Here is an 18,673-nt window from a genome sequence, read left to right on the forward strand (position 1 = left end):
CACAAACCACACATGTATAAGCAGAACGCGGGGCTGTGAATCATTCGGGGAGTCTAAGAGCGGCGCTGGACTGCTGGGGAGTGGGGACAGGCCGCGAGGGCTGGCATGACTTCTGAGGTGAGCCAAGCGGACCGGAAGGGGAAAGGAAATGTGGGCAGAAGGGAGTTGTGCAAAGCCACGGCAGGATTTCACACGCCCCGCCCTGGAGCTCCCCGGGCGCCGGGCCCGGCCCCCTGAGTGAGAGGCCTCTCTTGGGAAAAGTCACTGCTGGGGACAGAAAAGGGGCTGCTGGGTTAGGAGACCCACCACCCAGGTGAGGACAGGTGACAGGACCGCCAGCCGCAGGCCTGGGGAAGGGTTAAGCGTGTGCACCAAGTATATTGAGGGTGACCAACTGGGCGTGTACTTGTGCAGTGACGGGGCTCAGAGAAGGCAGAGCCGCCTGACAGGGGGGATTCGGGGGCCATCAGCCTGCGTCCCGCAGGCAAGGACAGCCGGAGAGGACACAGCAGACTCAACGCATCGAGTCCGGGGCGTGCTGCACAGATGGTGTCGTCGGTCATGGCGTCAGTGCTCTGAACACTGCTCACTGTTCACGTGATGGTTCTGTAAGCAGTAGTTCGGGGACCGGGGATCTTCCCAGGTGGGAGGGTCAGGAGGGGAAAGCAAAGTCCTGTGGGGGTGAGACGAAGTCTGTCAAGCAGGTTTGCTGGCCCTTCGGAGGCCAAGGCTTCTGTTTTCACCCTGAGCGGGGCGGCCATGACGTTAGAGGAATGTTGTCACATCTCACAGGACGGCTACCTGAGGGCTGTGTTGGAGACCTCCTTGACTTTTTGATCCCGCGTATTATCTTTAAATACTGTACCGCATTACACTAAATTCACCCACGTGACCGTCCGGGGACGCAGGGCTGCGAGCCTGACACCCGGGATGCCGGCTGCCAGAAGCTGCTCCCTGCCACCAGATCGCAGCCCGCTTCCGCTGCAGTGAGATGACACGAAACCTCAGCTCAGCTGCTCCTAATTTGAGTCTGTGCGTCTGAAAAAGGAAGTGAAATGTTGGATGTGATTAAACGCAGCACCTTCTTTGGGAACAGGCTACGAGTTTCAGCAGCGTGATGTAAGTTCCGTGTACAATAGGAGAAATTAAAAATTCGGCTTACAGGGAAAGAGGTGTCCGAATCGTTCTTTTTGGAGGGCAGTGACATTTTGAAGTAGACTCACCCCAGTACCGTATTAGATGAGGACAGTCAAGTATGAAAATGTCACAAACGCTACCGTGATTAATAGCTCAGTTTATTAGCTGTTTTAATAAAGTACAACTTTATAGTGAAAATAACATACTAGAAAGAGCTTTTTTTAAAGCTTTTTTATGATATGCTTACAAAACCTCAGACACCAGGGAAAACTTTCCCCACAATGACGCAGCACACACGTCTCCTGTGAGCGCAGCTGAAGGCGGCCAGGCGGGCCGGCTGTTGACAGCCAGGTAAGCTCCTGGTGGCGCGGGGGTCACGTGCAGACACCGTAAGAGGGGCTTCTCAACATCGCGGTCCTGGATGAATAATGCAGAAACGCCACTTTTCAGCTGTGGTGAAGTTTCACAGAGGACCTTCCTTCGGCCGTAGTGACACTTATTCCAGTGCTGCCTTGCCTTTCTGGTGCCTCTTCATTCTCGAGTAGGGACTCACTGTATCATCCATCACAAAGTCGTACAGGACTTTGACCCAGGAGGTGTAGTGAGGGAGGCTGTCATAGTACTCGGCCGCTATCTTCCTCACCTACGAGAGCAAACACACAGCAACGCGGGTAGTGAGCGCTGACCGAGTGCGATCGAACGGGACAGACGGATGCCCGATACAGACACAGAGAAACCACCAGACCTTCCGCCCTCCGGAAAGCCAACACTTCGGGAAAGGCAGCAGCTTCGGGAATTCTAACACAAGGCAGTTTGCATTTCAACACCAAAATATACTTGATCCTCGAGGATTATGGACTCTTTCCCATCACGCTCTGAACTGTGTATTTTCAATAGGTGAGCTGTGTACGTGAGTTACAGCTCAATAAAGTGTTCAAAAGAAACCTCGTCACGCACACCGGTTAACAACGTGCTAGTTACATGCATTGTCACTACTTGGTAAATACCAGCTATTCGCGGAGGAAGCAGAATGCTCCCTGATACGCACTGGACAGGAAGGGCAGGAGAGGGAAGGCGACCACAGCACTGAGGACGCGGACACGTGTAAGGAGCTAAGGACTAAGACCGCACGCAGCGAGCGGGAACCAAGAGGACACTACAGAGCCCTGGGCCTTTCGTCAAGTGAACCTGAACCGAGCCAAGTGTGCTGGAGGCTATTCAGGAAACTTGTGAGTTCAAGTACCGCTGGCCCTCGAACAACACGGTGTGAACCACGCGGGTCCACTTAACACACAGACGTGTTTTCCAGATACACGGTACAGTCCTGTAAATGTGTCTTCTCTTCCTTATGATTTTCTTAACATTTTCCTTTCTCCAGCTTACCTTACTGCAAGGACACAGTACGCAACACTGTAACATACAAAACATGTGTTGACCGACTGTTTACGACTGTTTACGTCATCCGTAAGGCTTCCGGTCAACAGGAGGGCTATTCGCAGTTACATCTGGGAGGAGTCAAAAGTCACATGTGGATTTTCAGCCATGCGGGGAGTTGGCACCCCAACCCCGGTGTTGTTCAAGGATCAACTCTATGGTTAATGTTGAAAAAATGACTTTGTCCAAAGGGCAACCACCTTTATAGCCTCTTTAAAAAGTAAGTAAAGGGGCGCCTGGGTGGCTCAGTCGGTTAAGCGTCCGACTTCGGCTCAGGTCATGATCTCACAGTTCCTGAGTTCGAGCCCCAACTCGGGCTCTGTGCTGACAGCTCAGAGCCTGGAGCCTGCTTCGGATTCTGTGTCTCCCTCTCTCTCTGTTTCACCACTGCTCACGCTCTCTTTCTCTCTCAAAAATAAATAAACATTAAAAAAAATTTTTTTCAAGTAAGTAAAAAGTCCACTTCCTCAGGGCAGAAGTGAACACAGGCTGCACGCTGTCTTCAGGCCTGTACTCGGCCAGAAAGACACAAAGTAGCTGTGCCAGTGTCACATTAAGATGCTTTCAAAGTTGTCTTCAGCTGTGTGGTTTCCATTTTATTTTGAAAAACGTGAAGCTTAGAGAAAAGTTGAGAGAAGAGTAAAACAGACACATGCCCTTTCCCCAGGCCCCCCAACGGAAACCGTGAGTCTCTCTCTCTGCACAGATTCACACCACGTAATTTGCTTTCTTTGCTGAGCCTTTTGAGAGTAAGTTGCAGACATTCTGTGACAACCTACCCTCACGTTCCACCTCAGTATTCCCCAAGAACAAAGACCTTCTCCCACAAAGCCATGATACCATGTTCACACTCAAGAAAGTGAGTATCCGCACGGTATCAGCTATTACACGGTGTAGGTTGAAAGCCTCCCCACGGACCCAAAGTCCTCTTTCTGGATTTTTCCTTCCTCAAGCACAAATCCAGTCCACAATGATTTGTCCCCATTTAGTGTTCATGTGATGTGTGTCTGTCATCAGTCAGCATTTAAAAACCTACAGGGAAATCCAAGCGTGTTCCTTCATGTGCTCCACAAACAACACATACAAGTCTGACGGGCAGGGAGACAGACAGTCCCTGCCTGCGGGACGTTTGCAGCTCTGGAATGGATCGTTCACAGACCGTGCAGGCCAATTCCATAGGACGTGTGTATTTCCCAACAAGCCAGCACATAAATCTTAGCTGAGCCCATCGATCTAACAGTGATAAAGCAACGTCAACTTCGGCTCCCTTTGCATAGGCACTGCTCCATCTCGGATATACTTTGCAAGCTGGCAGACCCTTAGCTCCTAACCCCCAAGGGCCACCCCCAGACTTACGGATTCGGAGAGGAAACCCTGTAACACTGGGGGGGCGGACTCGGGATCTCTACTTGTTGTCTGCTTTGATGAGCAACTCAGGTGGACAAAATACATTCGATTCCTTTTAAATTTTTTTTTTTTTTTCAAACGTTTATTTATTTTTGGGACAGAGAGAGACAGAGCATGAACGGGGGAGGGGCAGAGAGAGAGGGAGACACAGAATCGGAAACAGGCTCCAGGCTCCGAGCCATCAGCCCAGAGCCCGACGCGGGGCTCGAACTCCCGGACCGCGAGATCGTGACCTGACTGAAGTCGGACACTTAACCGACTGCGCCACCCAGGAACCCCCATTCGATTCCTTTTAAAACGGGCAAGTTACGGGCACCTGGGTGGCTTAGTCAGTTAAGTGTCTGATTTCGCCTCAAGTCACAATCTCACCGTTTGAGTTCGAGCCCTGCGTTGGGCTCTGTGCTGACAGTTCGGAGCCTGGAGCCTGCTTGGGGTTCCGTGTCTCCCTCTCTCTCTGCCCCTCCCCTGCTCATTCTCTCTTTCTTATAAACATTAAAAAAATAATAATAATAAATAAAAAAATAAAATGGGCAAGTTACAACTGATTTTGGTCATATGACCATCAGAAATTAGAATGTTTCAAATCCTTTACTTACCAGTGGGAGGTTTTTCCCGGGAACGTTGGGGAAGTCATGGTGTTCGTTGTGGTAACCCACGTTGAAGGTGAGTAGATTCAGAGGCCCATAATACGAGTAAGTTTCATGTCCCTTTAAGAACATGTAATGTTCAGCTATAAAATGTCCAGAAATCGGATGCAAACCTAGACCGAGTAAGGATGCTGCCAACATGTAGACTAAAGATCTAATTCCAAAAACGTAGTAAACTATAATGTCGAAAGTGATCTGGATCACAGTATTAATCACTTCCAGGTAAGAAATCGGTTTGGGGTTGATGAACAGAGGTCGAAAAGCATAAAAGAGAGGCTGAAGGATAACCCACACGAACTTTCTGAAAGTGGTACAGAAAAACCAGCCTTCAAAATCGGTGGGAATGTCCACATCGATGCCATCACCCCCAAGGTAGCGATGATGGTCCATGTGATACCTCTTAAAGGAAACTGAGTATGGAACACCAATGGGAAGGTTAGCAAATATTCCGAACCAACGATTCCACAGAGCTCGGTTGTTGCCGAAGGCGCTGTTGTGGGAGACCTCATGGATAGCCAGGGTCATGGAATGGTTAATGCAGCTGCCGAAGGCGTACGCCCAGAACAGGACCCACTTCCAATCCAGGTCCTTCACCAAGTGAAACGCAACCAGCTGAGTGAGAACCATCAGCACTATAATCCAGATCAAGTTGGGATCGGGTTTCATCAAGGACTTTATCTCTGGATACTTTGCTGTGAAGAAAAAACAAACAAGCAGGGACTGAGTAGAGTACATAATAGTTCTGTAATTCTAATTAAGCCAACACCGTTAAATTAACCCATGAATTAATTTTTTTCTCCAAATCATTAAATGCCCTCTATTAGAGGGAGGGGTATGTTCTCATAGTAAAGGTACTAAGTACCATGTCGCCACAAATTGAGAATTTATGCAGTAAAAATTCGCCTCAAAATCTAGAGTCTCCATACTAACAGAAAGAAAGTCACACATGAGTAAAGATTTCATGGTATCCGATTCCCTTTTCACCCCTAGTAATTCTTGTATATAAAATTTATAAGTTTTACAAAGTTGTGATCATAGTCTGAGAAATCTATCCTAGTGTCTGACAGAATGTATTATATACTTATGACAATACATGTATATACTTATATATAATGCATATGCAATCTATTTGCACATATAAATACTATATTACAGACAGTATGTACTGAGATTTCATAATTTCCTTTACAGTGACTAAATCACTTCTGGTTGCCAGTTTTAACTTCTACCCACTTCCCTATTTGTAGACATTTAGATTTCTAATATTTTTGCCAGCGTAGGCTTCTTACAGTCATCAGGATAATACAAAAAGGATTCTGCTGATTTACAATGCCACTTTCCTAAGGGCTCATTTCTGTGTTATAACTAATTTGTTGGGTTCTTATTCTCTCTGTTGAGCACATGCACAAATATCCAAGCAGGAGGAAAAAGGCCAATAGCAAAAACTCTGCATCTCAGCACGTGTCCCCCAAGGGCAAATGCTGACTCTTCTCTGGTCTCACGGCCTGCCTGTGGAGGGAAGCCCAGGCATGATGAACCTTTGGTTTTATGTGCTGCTGAGTAGGTTTGACCCAGGATGGCATAAGGACAAAGGACTTTTTACTTTTTTTTTTCTTAATATTTATTTTTGAGAGAGAGAGAGAGAGAGAGAGAGAGAGAGAAACGGAGCATGAGCGGGGGAGGCGCAAAGAGAGAGGAGGCAGACACAGAATCCGAAGCAGGCTCCAGGCTCCGAGCTGTCAGCACAGAGCCCGACGCGGGGCTCGAACCCACGAACCATGAGATTGTGACCTGAGCCGAAGTTGGGACGCTTAACCGACAGAGCCCCCCCAGGCGCCCCAAAGGCCCTTTCTCTGGAGACGGGTCATTCAGAATATTTTTGAAAAGATACGGAAGGGAAGAGCGCAGCTCCACCCTCTTTTCCCTACATGTGACATGACGAACTCAACCAAAGCTTAAACTACAAGGCAGTAAGCAATTTCATCCAGTTTTATATATGAGACATGGGGGTGGTGCTCACCCCCGGTGAGTAACTCCCACTTCTCTCTCTCCACTCCCTCTAATCTTTGTTGATTTAGTTCATTTCATCAAATGTTAATCAGGTTGTAGGCAAGAGACCAAAAAAAGGAACCCTACAGGCCTAGCCGTGAATTAGTTTGAAACCAATTTTCCTCATATGAATGAAAGGTTGTTCAGTCATTCGTTAAAATAGGAGCATTTGGGGAGCAATTTCCACCACAGAACAACTGTTCAGTTAATTGGTGGATAAGCAGTAACTCACTGATACTAAAATATGTACTTCTGTTTAGACAGAGCTCCGGTATTTTCACCTTATATAAGGATTCAATGGACACATCTGCCACAGCATAGAAGGCGATACGCATTTTATAGGTATTCTAAAATCAGGAGGGGCATGTGGGGGGCTCAGTCATTTAGGCCTCTGACTCTTGATTTCAGCTCAGGTCATGATCTCCTGACAACACCCCACCCCACCCCACGTCCCCAGTCCCATGTCCCATGTCCCTGCTCTGCGTTGACAGGGCAGAGCCTGCTTGGAATTCTCCCTCTCTTCCTGCCCCTCCCCTGCTCACGCTCTCTAACCGAACATTTAAAATAAAAAATAAAATGATAAAACTCCTATGCATTGTTCTCTAGGACAAATCAAGTTGTCCCAAGTGATTCTGTACCAAATTCTTGAAAAGCTTATTTTAGTCTGTAAAGTCTGTGCCACGATGGTACCAGTATGAGTAAACAGGGAAAGAGCTTTCTCAACAAATGGTGCTGCAACAGCTGATTATCCACATGCAAAAGGATGGAGTTGGACCCCTTCCTCACACCATACACAAAAATTACCTCAAAACATATCACAGACCTCAATATAGGAAAACTATAAAATTCTTACAAGGACACAGAAGGAAACCTTCATAACCTTAGATGGCTTAGATACTATAACCAAACACATAAGCAACAAAAGTAAAAAACTGATCAACTGCACTAGCATCCAAAAACGTTGGTGTTGTAAATGATACCATCAAGAAAGTGAACCCACAGAATGGGAGGAAATGTTTGCAAATCACCTATCTCATAAGTGACTTGAACCTAGAATACAGGACGAACTCTTAAAGCTCTTACCATTCGTTACCCAATTTAAAATGGGCAGAGAGTCCGAACAGAGTCTTCCCCAAAGCAGATATACAAACGGCCAATAAGCACACAAAAGGTGCTCAACATTATTAGTCACTATGAAGCCAAAATGAGCTACCATTTCACACATGCTAGAAGGGCTATGTCGAAAGTCAGGCAATGACAAGGATGTGAAGAAACTGGAACCCACGCGCGTTGCTGGGGACCATGTCAAATAGTACAGCTGGTTTGGAAGGGTCTGGCCCTTCCCTCGAAATGCTAAACACAGAGCTACCAATGACCCGGCAATTCCACTCCTCGCTAGCTACCCAAGAGGAATGAAAACACATCCATCTGATAACTTGCCTGGGAGTGTTCACCGCAGCATTATTCGTCGGTGTCAAAAGGTGAAAACAGCCCCACAGTCTACCAGCTGGCGAACGCACAGGCGAAATGTGGACCATCCATCCATACAATGGAGTACTACTTGGCCGCTAAAAGGAATAAAATGCTGACATGCTACAATATGGATGAACGTTAGGCTAAGGGAAAGAGGCCAGCCACAAGAGACCAAGGACTGTATGAATTCGCTTATGAGAAATGTCCAGAATAGGTACATCTGGAGAGACAGAAAGTAGATTAGGGGTTGCCCAGAGCTGAGGAGTGAGAGAGACTGATGAACACAGGCACTGCTTTTCTCCCCCCAAAACACAACACTTTCACACACATGTCTTGTCATTTAAGTATTACCTTTCCTGAGGTTATTCCCATCTCCGCTCCTGAAATGGGACATTGAGCAGTATTTGCACCTATGCTGAAGATTATATTTTCACGGAGACATTTATCGATGACATTTGTCACTCTCCATGTGAAATGGTTCAGTGATGTTAAGTATGTGGGAAAAGGCTCATTGCCAAGATAAGCATCAATAAGCACCTTTCCACTTCCTTGATTTTCTGAATATTAAATAGATGGCTAACTTCCAGTATTGAGGCGTTGGGTTTTTACAAGGTGGACATCAGCTTATTCTTGTGTAGCACGTTGATAAGTCATAAGTAAAAAGTATCATTATGCTATCTCTTCGTCTAAGTGATTTGCATCATATTTGCTTTAATTAAAAAGCACACATCCAAGGGCACCCGGTGGCTCAGTTGGCTAAGCATCAGACTCTTGGTTTCCGCTCAGGTCATGATCTCAGTTCGTTAAGCTGGAGTCCCAAGTCCAGTCCTCAGTGGGGCTCTGCCTGGACAGCCTGGATCCTACTTGGGAGTCTCTCCTTCCCTCTCTGCCCCTCCCCCATTCGTGCTCGCTCTCTCTTTCATAATAAATAAACTTGAAAAAAAAAAAAAGAAAGAAAACACGCAACTGTATAGGTTCAAGCTACCACTTTACTGATTCGATTTTTTTTAAATGCATTTTAAGTGGACCTACTAACTCCTATTTGCAAACAAGCGTGAAACTTCTAACTTTAGACACCCCAGCAAAAAAAAGCTTGCTCTCCCTTTTCACTGGGCAAATTGGTGCTGAGACAAAAAATAAAAACCAGTTAAGTACTACTCCTATTCCACTCAGCACCCATCAGTTTTCTGACTTTTTCCAAGAAGTTAAAAGCACCTGCCTTGGAAGCAACGTGACCGCGATCAGAACTCCCCCTGGAACGGCTCACTCACCCTTTACCTACTCCTCATCTTTAACATGGGGTAACAGCCACCTCGTTACTGCGAGGCCCTACCCCGGGGCACGTCTGTGGCCCACGCAGCACGCTGCATGGGCCCAGCATCTGGGGCCTCCGGGGAGGGGGGCCCTGCAGACCGCGAGAAGCCTCCATCCGCTGCGCGCGCCCTCCGCCCGCAGGGGCCGAGCGGGGCCTAGCTCGCCGGCGGGGAAGGGCCCCGAGTCTGCGGCGGGGACCAGCCGGCGCTCCTCCGAGCGTCCGTCCTCCCCGCGCCCCCGCCCCGGACTACGCCCTGCTCCGCGCACGCCCGCGGCAGCGCCCCGGGGGCCGTGGGGGAGGGTCTCCGAGCCGCCGAACCGCCCGCCGGGGCCGCTCCACGGCCGTGCCGCCACCGGGGCCGCAGCCGGGCCTCCCCGCGCCGACTGCCGGGACCCCTCCCTCCCAGTCCCCCGCCGCCGGGGCCGCTCCACATCGGAACCCCCTCCCCCGCAGGGACCCCTCCCTCCGGGCCCTTAACGGGCCACGGGTGCCGGGGAGCGCAGGCCGAGCTCAGAGCGCGCCCCGGCGGCGGGAGGCCGCGCGCACATAACGGGGCGCGGGCCGGGCCTCACCCAGGATCTCCTGGCGCCGGCTGGCGTGGGGCTGGTCAGTGTAGACCCACTCGAAATCCTCTCGCGCGACGCGGTTCCCCATGGCGGCGGCTGGCGGGCCCCGCTCCGGCTCTCGCTTCCGGCCCGGCTCCTGTGAGGCGGCTGCGGCGGCGGCTCCCGGCTCTTGTCAGCCGGCGGCGGGCGGAGCGGCGGAGACAGAGGCCGGGGCGGGGCCCCGCGGTCCTCCCTCTGGCCCCGCCCCGTCGGCCTCGCCCCGTCGGCCCCATTGGTCCCGCCCTTTTGGCTCCGCCCCCAACGGCCCCGCCTGCTCCTTTGGCCCCGCCCCGCCGCCTCCAGGCTGCCTACGCGGAAGGCGGGCTCTCCCGCCGCCCGGTGGCGCCACGGCGCGAGACCTCGGGTGAGCTGTGCCGCGCGGGCGCTCGGCGGCGCCTGTCGGCCCCTGCGGGAAGCGGGGCCCGCAGGAGAACGCGGGTGCGCGGCCGCTGGGGGCCGACCGAGACGAGAAGCCGCTGCCGGCAAGGAGAGGGAAGGGACGAGGACCTGCCTGCCCCCGCCGTCCAGCCTCGTCGGGGCCGGTCGCGGCCACGGCCTCTCCTGGGAGGGACGGCGGTCACACAGCCCGTTCCCACCTCTCCTGTCGAGAAGAAACTTGGGCTGAAACTACAGAAAGGAAGATGACGTTCAAAAAAAAGCACGATTTAACCCCGCGTTCCGTCTGTCAGAGAGGAGCTCAGAGCTGCGCGGCCTGCAGCCTCGGGGCGAGGAGTGGGCGGGCTTGGGGTGAGGGTCCCGTCCCCGTGCCAGGTGGTCCCCTCCCTGTGCCAGGAGGTCCCCTCCCCGTGTCAGGAGGTCCCCTGGCTGGTGGGGACCGGGGGTTCAAAGCCGACGCTGATGGTCCCCTCCCCATGTCAGGTCGTCCCCTCCCCGTGCCAGGTGGGTCCCCTGGCTGTTGGGGATGGGGGTCCCAGGCCGACGGGCTGAAGGTCACCTTTTGGGAGAGGCCGAGACCGCAGTTGGGTTGGGTGTTACGTCTTGGTTTGCCGACTGGGACTCGGCCCGAGTGAGTCCGTTTGGGGCCTTGTCTCCTTCCGCCCCTCGGCCTGCCTCAGGACGCCAGAAATGTGAGGCCTGGGCGCCACTCCCCGCTTGTGCTCTGCAGGCCCGGCAGCGTGTGCTGACGCCCCGCGGTGGCGACTTGAGGCCCACGCCTTTTAAGTGGCTCCTCGTCTCCGCTCCTCTCCTGGCGTTCCAGTCGCGGGGGGCCGATTCGCCCGGTGGTCGGCGCTGCGAACAGGCCTCCGCAGCTTCCGAGAGAGTCCAGCCGGCCGGCGAGACCGCGGTGGTCCTGCTCAGGGTGGCCCCGGCGTCTGGAGTGCGCTTCAGAGCCACGGCCCCCGAGACCCGAACCAACCGAAATCCAGCCGGAGACAGACCGTGTTGAGGGAGTGACCTTTCTACGTGCAGTGGCTTGTTCGGTGATTTCAGGAGGCTGAGTTTCAGCTTCGGCAGAAACGTTAATACTGTGGTGGTGGCCGCAGCACGGACGCCCCCTTGTGCGACCAAGATACGATCAAGGCCTGTCCTGCCATCGGAAACAACTCTGTCCTTGCAGAGATGCCTGCCACTGGTAAGATCTGGTTTAGATAATCATGAGAACTGTGAGGGTGCGAATGTGCTGTGACTTGCGTAGGTGTTTGTGTCTAACTGGGCGAGTGCAGTTATCATTGGAGAAAGGTAAAAGCAAGGCGCTGGGTGCTGTGGCCATGAAGATCAGACTCTACGAGTGAGTTCTAAGAGGGAGGGGGAATGTGTTGGAAATAGAAGAGAAATTGGTCACGGGGAGGACCAGCCATCTCTAGCATCATGGACAGACTGGAGTTTTGTTGTTTTTTTTGTTTTTTAACGTTTTATTTATTTTTGAGACAGAGAGAGACAGAGCATGAACGGGGGAGGGGCAGAGAGAGAGGGAGACACAGAATCAGAAGCAGGCTCCAGGCTCTGAGCCATCAGCCCAGAGCCTGACGCAGGGCTCGAACTCACGGACCGCGAGATCGTGACCTGAGCTGAAGTCGGACGCTTAACCGACTGAGCCACCCAGGCGCCCCCAGACTGGAGTTTTTAATGGCAAAGCCAGCAGTCCGAAAGGTCGCCCCACTGAGCAATGGTCTGGGAGACACAGACGTAGGTGTTACCTTTCTGGGCCATGCCAGAATAAAGGACAAGAGAGATGAGAGAGGGTTTTATGTTTAAGTATGACGTCTTGATCTGGCATCTGGGGAAGAAGCAGTCTCCATCGATGACGTCAGCGGCTTCCCTTCCTTGCCGGTTTGTTTCAGAGGTCTCCAGTGTCTGCACAGGACCAGATGGCAGGTGGAGCCTTCTTTTGCGGTGGGATGTGTACCCAAGGTTCAGGTCCCTGCAGTGTGGCCGAGGACTGGTTTAGTCCCTTACAAGGAGGTTCAAGCGCAGTCTTTGTCCCTAGTGATCGCAAATCAGAAGGGTGGGAGAGAATTGGAAACATTAATTTGGACAGTCACAGCCAGATATTTGAGCTGGAAACATTCAGGAACCGGTCCAGTTTACGGGCATATAACACATCCTCTACGACAGCAAGACTAGAATCTAATGTCTACACAGGTGCAAACATAGTTTTCCTGTCTAGAATCACCCCCGCTTTTTTTTTCCTACCAAGATAACCACAGTAAACAAATGGTTTTTTTTTTTTTTATGAAATTTGGTCTGATTATCTACATAGTGCAGCAAGAATAGCAATTGACCATATAAACTCTTTTATTTATTCTTCTTCAGCTAAGGCAGCAGAAGAGATGGTTTATCATACACGTGGTACGTTCAGCCACAAATGGAAACAGAATTAGTGCTTTAAGTCACAGGCCCAGGGAGTCTCTCAAAGGTGGTGGTTGCCATCAGATGGTGATGGATGTTCTAGATCCATTGAATCAAGCTCTGGAAAGTAGGCTTGCAGTCCAACCACTGGTAGCAGTGTCTCTGGCCTCTGGCTTTCCTCCTTTCCGGGTGCACACACTACTGCTCTATGTGGACCTCTGCCTCATCTTTCTTCTCTTACGCTTCAGCCTGTGCATTTGCCTCTTCCTCCACTTAGCCTTCATGGCACAGAGTTTTCCAAGAAAATGGCGCTAAGGCTGAGCCATATAAACTCTTTTTAAGGCTTGAACTTCTCATAAGGGATCTCAGACTGAACTTTTAAAAGCCTCTGAGGGGGCGCCTGGGTGGCTCAGTCGGTTAAGCGTCCGACTTCGGCTCAGGTCATGATCTCACGGTCCGTGGGTTCGAGCCCCGTGTCGGGCTCTGTGCTGACAGCTCAGAACCTGGAGCCTGTTTCAGATTCTGTGTCTCCTTCTCTCTGTGACCCTCCCCCATTCATGCTCTGTCTCAAAAATAAATAAACGTTAAAAAAAATTTTTTTTAAATAAAATCATAAAACTAAACTGGGTACAAATTTCCAGAAGAGAAAAACTAGATTCAAGCAGAACAAGAACTAATTATATTGGATTGAATAAACTCATGGAGATAATTGTAATTTTTCTGTGACTTTTTGTTTTAAACACTGCTGCTTCCTTAATGTTTTGTTTTTCTAGACCTAAGGGGAAAATGTATTCTCTTAAACTATTTGTGAATTAACAGCAATTTGGTAAAGTATACCTTTGTAAATAAAGATGAAATATTTACCTTTTCTCCATACCTGATGCCTCCAGAATTCAAAAACCCTTGAGTATTCATTTCATATGCCATATAGTTCATTATTTGCATAAGCTCAGTAAGAATCTGTTCTCTTCGTAACAGGAAACAAGTGGAAACACTGGCTATTTACCAAGGGTTTGACTGGAATGTCATATTTGAGCGAGAGGTGCATAAACTCAGATATGACCACACAGCTTTCGGGAACTGCTTGGATAAGTCGGTCTGGAGCCTTGTTCATAGGGTTCTTGGCAGCCTTACCAGGTAAGTTAGGAATGTCACTTCCTGGTAGAACCAGGAACCTCGGCATTTTGGGGGGGGGTCTCAAGAAGACAGGAATTCACCCAAACTGTAAGTATCACAGGTAACATGTGATGAAAATCCTCGGCTTGGCTTCCTGGCCTCAGAGGCTTTTTTTTTGTTTGTTTGTTTTATTTATTTTTGAGACAGAGACACAGCATGAGCAGGGGAGGGGCAGAGAGAGAAGAAGACACAGAATTCGAAGCAGGCTCCAGGCTCTGAGCTGTCAGCACAGAGTCCGATGCGGGGCTCGAACCCACGGACCGTAAGATCATGACCCGAGCCAAAGTCGGACGCTTAACCGACAGAGCCACGCAGGCGCCCCAGTTTTATGATTTTAAAGTTATCAGAAACTTGTACTTTTCAGAGTCCTTTCCATGAATCTCTTTGAAGATGAAGCATTTTGCAGGAATGCTTTTGCAAAAGTATCAAAATAAAACAAGAAAACAGCTTTTTTAATAATAGCCATTCTGACAGGTGTAAGGTGTTATTCCATTGTAGATTTGATTTGCATTTTGCTGATGGTGAGTGATGTTGAGCATCTTTGTGTGTGTGTGTGTGTGTGTGTGTGTGTGTGTGTGTGTTTGGTTTTCTTTCTTTCTTTCTTTCTTTCTTTCTTTCTTTCTTTATTTATTTATTTATTTTGAGAGACACAGAGACAGTGTGGGTGGGGCAGGGAGAGAGGGAGAGAGAGAATCCCAAGCAGGCTCCACACTGCCAGCACAGAGCCTGATGTGGGGCTCAAACCCACAAACCGTGACCTGAGCTAAAACCAAGAGTTGGACGCTTAACCTACTGAGGCACCCAGGCGCCCCTGTTGAACATCTTTTCATGTGCCTATCAGCATGAATGTATGTCTTCTTTGTCCTATCAGGTTCTGAATATCAAATTTCAATTTGGACAATTTCCAACCACAGAGTTACTCAAAAAATCCTTTTGAATGAAATTCATCACCATTCTCATCCCCACCTGGCTTATATTTTTCTATTTTTTCCCCAGGCAGTAATTTTCTTCAAATGATATATTTAAGCTAAATAGTTGCTCCCAACCCCACCCCACCCCCCCACACACAATTTCTTGAAAGCCTGATAAAAAGGGAGCTGCTGTGGTTAAAGTATAAAAGTTGGCCAGACATAGACAAAGAAAAAATAATAGACATTAAGAAAGTCTGGAGGAAGAAGGGAAAGGGGAGCTATCATTTAATGGATTCAGAGTTTCTGTTTGGGGTGATAAAAAAAAAGTTCTGGAAATGGATAGTGGCAACGGTTGTACCACATTGTGAATATACTTAATGCCCCTTAATTATACACTCAAAGATGGTTAAATGGTAAATTATGTACATTTTAACACACACATATACATAAAGAATAGAGACTTAAGAGAAGTGTGAGACAACAACATTAAGATAATCTATACACGGGGCGCCTGGGTGGCGCAGTCGGTTAGGCGTCCGACTTTAGCCAGGTCAAGATCTCACGGTCTGTGAGTTCGAGCCCCGCATCAGGCTCTGGGCTGATGGCTCAGAGCCTGGAGCCTGTTTCCGATTCTGTGTCTCCCTCTCTCTCTGCCCCTCCCCCGTTCATGCTCTGTCTCTCTCTGTCCCAAAAATGAATAAACATTGAAAAAATTAAAAAAAAAAAAAAGTTAAAAAAAAAAAAAGATAATCTATACACATGTAATGGGAATGTAGGAAAAATTTTCAAATAAAGAATAGTTGAAAATGACACAAACTTGATGAAAAACATTATTACATCCAAGAAGCACAATGGACTCCAAGCTCACGAGCTCAATGGACAAAACAGGAGATCAACACCCAGACACATGGTAAATGCCGAAGGACAAGGAGAAAATCTGGAAAGAGCAAGAGAGAAGTGGCTCAATACATTCAAGGAGACTCCACAGCATTAACAGTTGACTCTTCATCAGAAACAGTGGAGACCAGAAGGCAGATGGCATATTCAAAGTACTGGGGGAAAACACCCTGGCAACTAAGAATCTTACATCTGGCAAAACTATCTTTCCAATATGAAGGTAAAATACATTTCCAGATAAACACAAACTGAGGGAATTTGTTGCTCAAAGAGTCATTTGATAAGAAATACTAAAGGAAGTTCTTCAGGCTGAGAGTAAGTGACCCCAGAATGTAACTTGAGTCCACGTGAAAAAATAAAGACCATCAGAAAAGCTAAGTAATATAAAAGACGGCATAAACACTTTTTTTCTTCTACTTTCTTCTCTTAACTGACTTAAAAAGCAGTTGTGTAGGAGCACCTGGGCGGCTCAGTTGGTTAAGCGTCTGGCCCTTGGTTTTGGCTCAGGTCTTGATCTCACGGTCCATGAGTTCTAGCCCCACATCAGGACCCACACTAACATTGTGTACTTGGGATTCTCTCTCCTTCTCTTTGCTCCTCCCCCGCTTGCATGCTTGCTCTCTCTCTCAAAATAAATAAACTTTAAAAAAGTAAAATAAAAATGTTTTTTAAAAAGCAATCATATAAAGCAATATGTATATAATTGTATTGTTGGCCCTATAGCATATAGAAATATAAAATATTTAACAATAACAGCACAAAAGATGTGATGGGAGATGGGAGCAAAGCTCCCTGGGATCAAGGAAATGACACCAGATGGTAACTCAAATCCACAGAAACCAATGAAGAGAAATGAAAATGGTAAGTAAGAAGGCTAGTATAACAAACTCTATATACAGTTTCTCTCCTCTCAGTTTCTTTCTGAGGCATAAAATCATATAAACTAACAACTATAATGGTGTATTTGGGACCTGTAACATACACAGATGTAATATGCTTAACGATAATAGCACAAAGTGGAGGAAAAAAAAAATGGAACTATATAGGAGTAACATTTACATGTCACTGGAATTAGGTTACAGTAAACTTGAAATATTCTGATAAGTAAGTTGTATATGGTAAGCCCTAGAACAACCACCATGAACATAACCAAAACATGTGGTGAAAAAAAATCATTAAAGGAATTAAAATTTTACACAAGAAAATATTCACTAAATCCAAAAGAAAGTGGTGAGGAGGAATGGGGGGCGGGGGGAAGACATGAGACATATAAGAAACAAAAAGTAAAAATAGCAAAGATAAATCTAGCTATCTCAGTAATAACATTAAGTGTGAATGTATTAAAGAATCAAATCAAAAGGCAGAGATTGACAGACTAGATAAAAAAATAAGCTCCAGCCACAGATCTTCCTTGACTTTCAATAGGGTTGTGTCTCTATTGAAATGTATTAAAGAATCAAATCAAAAGGCAGAGATTGACAGACTCGATAAAAAAATAAGCTCCAGGGGCGCCTGGGTGGCGCAGTCGGTTAAGCGTCCGACTTCAGCCAGGTCACGATCTCGCGGTCCGTGAGTTCGAGCCCCGCGTCAGGCTCTGGGCTGATGGCTCAGAGCCTGGAGCCTGTTTCTGATTCTGTGTCTCCCTCTCTCTCTGCCCCTCCCCCGTTCATGCTCTGTCTCTCTCTGTCCCAAAAATAAATAAACGTTGAAAAAAAAAAAAAAAAAGCTCCAGCCACAGATCTTCCTTGACTTTCAATAGGGTTGTGTCCCTTACCGTGAAACCCACGGTAAGTTAAAAATATGAACTCTAAGTCAAAATACATTTTTGTAGGTTACACCTAACCTATAGAACATCATAGCTTAGCTTTGCATACTTTAAATGTGCTCAGAACACTTACACTGGCCTACAGTTGGGCAAAACCACCTAACACAAAACCTATTTTATAATAAAGTGTTGAATATCTCACATAACTTATTGAATATACTGTACTGAAAGTGAAAAGCAGGATGCTTAAGTGTATCAGTTGTTTACCCTCATGATCACATGGCTGCCTGGATGCTGTGGCTCACTGCTGCCTCCAAGCATCACCAAACAGTGTTGCCTCACACAGGAGAAATTATAAAAATTCAAGGGGCGCCTGGGTGGCTGAGTTGGTTAAACGTCTGACTCTCAGTTTTGGCTCAGGTCACGATCTCACAGTTTCATGGATTTGAGTACCACGTCCAGTTGTGCTGACAGCTATTGTGCTGACAGTGTGGAGCCTGCATGGGATTCTCTCTCTCCGTCTCTTTCTACCCCTCCCCCACTCACTCTGTCTCTGTATCTCTCAAAATAAACTTAAAAAATAAATTAAAAAAAAAATTCAAAATTCAAAGTACTACTGAATGCATATTGCTTTCACACCATCATAACATTGAAAAATCGTTAGCCGAACCATCTTAAGTTGGGGACTATCTGTATATAGTGACTACAAGAGACACACTTCTGATTCAGAGATACAAATAACTTGAAAATAAAATAATGGGAAAAGACATATCATGCAAACAGCAACCATAAGAAAGCTGGAGTGGTTTTGCAAATATCAGACATAACATACTTGAAACATAGAGATAAAGGACATTTTATAATGATAGCAAAACTGATAGAAGTGAGGGGACAAGTAGTTCAATAGTAATAGCTGGAGACTTGAATAATGGAGAGAACGACTAGACGTGATCCACACAGGAATAGAAGACTTAAAAACTCCATGAACCCACTAGACCTAAAAAGTATCTGTAGAGCACTCTATACAAAAATAGCAGAATATGTAT

The 18,673-nt window shown here is 47.9% G+C and overlaps 1 protein-coding gene across 1 annotated transcript; it reads right to left on the bottom strand.

Annotated features, from left to right (window-relative positions):
• Positions 1-1,274: 1,274 nt before the first annotated feature.
• Positions 1,275-10,259, bottom strand: DEGS1 (delta 4-desaturase, sphingolipid 1). Its single transcript, XM_045453311.1, has 3 exons — positions 10,035-10,259; positions 4,575-5,317; positions 1,275-1,780 (listed from the first exon to the last, which is right to left on the bottom strand). The coding sequence occupies exons 1-3, from the start codon at positions 10,114-10,116 to the stop codon at positions 1,634-1,636; spliced, it is 972 nt and encodes a 323-aa protein (XP_045309267.1). The 5' UTR covers positions 10,117-10,259; the 3' UTR covers positions 1,275-1,633.
• Positions 10,260-18,673: the final 8,414 nt, after the last annotated feature.

The sequence above is a fragment of the Leopardus geoffroyi genome, chromosome C3 (assembly GCF_018350155.1).
Source record: "Leopardus geoffroyi isolate Oge1 chromosome C3, O.geoffroyi_Oge1_pat1.0, whole genome shotgun sequence".
NCBI classification, from domain to species: domain Eukaryota; kingdom Metazoa; phylum Chordata; class Mammalia; order Carnivora; family Felidae; genus Leopardus; species Leopardus geoffroyi.

Coding starts and splice junctions, on each gene's coding strand:
- DEGS1 (XM_045453311.1), bottom strand. CDS start 10,116: ATGGGGAACCGCGTCGCGCGAGAGGATTTCGAGTGGGTCTACACTGAC. Junction 5,318..10,034: donor CCGGCGCCAGGAGATCCTGG/GTGAGGCCCGGC, acceptor TTTTCTTCACAG/CAAAGTATCCAGAGATAAAG. Junction 1,781..4,574: donor CCGGGAAAAACCTCCCACTG/GTAAGTAAAGGA, acceptor TTGCTCTCGTAG/GTGAGGAAGATAGCGGCCGA.